Source organism: Entamoeba dispar, genomic scaffold (assembly GCF_000209125.1).
Source record: "Entamoeba dispar SAW760 scf_1105229458675 genomic scaffold, whole genome shotgun sequence".
NCBI classification, from domain to species: domain Eukaryota; phylum Evosea; order Mastigamoebida; family Endamoebidae; genus Entamoeba; species Entamoeba dispar.
Genome location: NW_001853311.1, coordinates 1 through 1869, shown reverse-complemented (window position 1 = coordinate 1869; position 1869 = coordinate 1). Strand labels below are relative to the sequence as shown.

Here is a 1869-nt window from a genome sequence, read left to right as displayed (position 1 = left end):
GTTAAATAAAAAATTCAAAATATCTTTCTCAATTATCTTTACAACTCTCATTCTTTTCCTTATTTTTGTTTGTATTATCATTGGAATTCTATTCATTATTCAACCTGATTATACCTGTTCGTTTAATGATTATGGTAATTCTTATCTTTTATCAGTTGCTCTTAATGAAACAATACCAAAACAAGTCATTTCAGAATTACCTTGGAATTGTTGGTCAAGTTCTTTTGAATTTAGTGATCAACTACCTCCAGGATTTTATGGTGTTTCAAATTCTGATACATCTTCTCCTTATATAGAAGGTACTCCAATTAAAAATTTCCCAACAACAACAATCAATGTTTATATTACTTGTGTTAATTTTGTTAAATTTTATTGTGCTTCCATTACTTTTCAGACTTGTTCAAATAGAACTTCTGAAATAGATTGTAAACAAAATAACTGTCAGTGGAATTCTTCTCTTTTATTTTGTCAGTGAATAACTTAGCTTTCAAATCTATCAATTTAATTAATTCTTTTGTGTTTTCTTTACTTCAATGAAAACCCAATTCTTCCCCTTCTTGGAACTTTTCTAATTTTGTCTTCACTTACTCTTGTTGCTTTCTTTGTTTTATCATTTATTTGTTTGATACCTTTTTCATATCTCTTTTTTTTCTTTGTAAACTCTTCTTGTTTTTGTGCTTTTTTCTCTTTATTTTCAATAATATTAATTACCTCTCTTCTCTTCTTTATCATATTTTCCACACTTATACTATTTCCATGAATTTGCTCAAAACAAATACCATAATCGCATGCTGCTATTGAACTTTCTCTATCAGCCCCTTTCATTACATGGATCATTCTATTTATTATTTTTCTTGTTTTCTCAATTACTTCTCTCTCAATATTATTCTTCTCAACATTACTTTCTTGAATACTTTTTTCAAAATCTCCTTTAAGTCTTAGTGCTTCAATATATTTCATCCAATTAGTAATATTAAATCCTGCAATTGAAACTACTTGTTCAATAATTTTGATTCCTTCATCAAATCTTCTAAATACTTGAAGTTCAATATCAATCCACTTCACTAATAGCCCTAACACACTTTCCTCTTTGAACACATCAGAAATTCTTTGTATAGAAAATGATATGACTACTGGTAATTCTTTCTCAATTGATTTATCCCCATTTTTATATAATTGAATCAAATACCCTATATACCAATCGGTTAAATTAAAATAATATTCAACCCTTGAATACTCAATATTCATTCCTTCATAAAAAAGTGAATAAATTGCTTCTTTAGGTGTTTGAGAACTAACTGCCTCTTCTTGTTCTATTCCATTTATGTCTATAGATTTCATGTTTTCAATTAATAATTGATACACCTCTTCCTCTTGTAACCTTTCATTAACCGTATCTTCTTTTTCTTCACTCTCTTTTTTTTCTGACCTTTCATTAAATGACATTATTAATAACTTTTTATATGATAGTTTTAAGTTTATTTAAAAAATAAAAAATTCTTAAATATCCTTCCACTTAGATTTTAACAATACACGAACTTCATTCTAAAACCACCAATTTGAATCATAGCACGATCAATAAGAGAACACTCTCCTTGTTCTCTAACATGTGCAATCCCATCAATATGTGTTCCATTTCTACCAATTGATAATAATTGATAAACCCGTTGTTTAGGGTCATAATCAATTTGGGCGTGCAGATGTGAAACCGTTTTTGAATCAGTGAATGGTCTTAAATTGATAAATGTTCCTTCTTCTTTAAACTCTTTTCCTTCTCTTCCAAGGAATAATGGTAGTTTAGTATTTTCATTAATTTCCACAATTAATTTTTCATTGGCATCATCAACAACAATCTTAGCATTAGCCCTT

The 1869-nt window shown here is 27.9% G+C and overlaps 2 protein-coding genes across 2 annotated transcripts in view, besides 2 other annotated features; one reads left to right on the top strand and one right to left on the bottom strand.

Annotated features, from left to right (window-relative positions):
- Window positions 1–475, top strand: part of EDI_040590 (uncharacterized protein) — a gene marked incomplete at both ends in the record, with an annotated part of 1722 nt that extends 1247 nt beyond the window's left edge. Inside the window, one exon of the mRNA XM_001733216.1 lies at window positions 1–475. This exon is cut by the window's left edge and continues 122 nt beyond it. Coding sequence (XP_001733268.1) covers window positions 1–475 — 475 coding nt within the window.
- Window positions 476–525: 50 nt separating this feature from the next.
- Window positions 526–1446, bottom strand: EDI_040580 (uncharacterized protein; the record flags this gene model as incomplete). Its single annotated transcript, XM_001734822.1, has 1 exon — window positions 526–1446. The coding sequence occupies one exon, from the start codon at window positions 1444–1446 to the stop codon at window positions 526–528; it is 921 nt and encodes a 306-aa protein (XP_001734874.1).
- Window positions 565–695: a microsatellite.
- Window positions 1445–1508: a sequence feature (AT_rich).
- The last annotated feature ends 361 nt before the right edge of the window (window positions 1509–1869 follow it).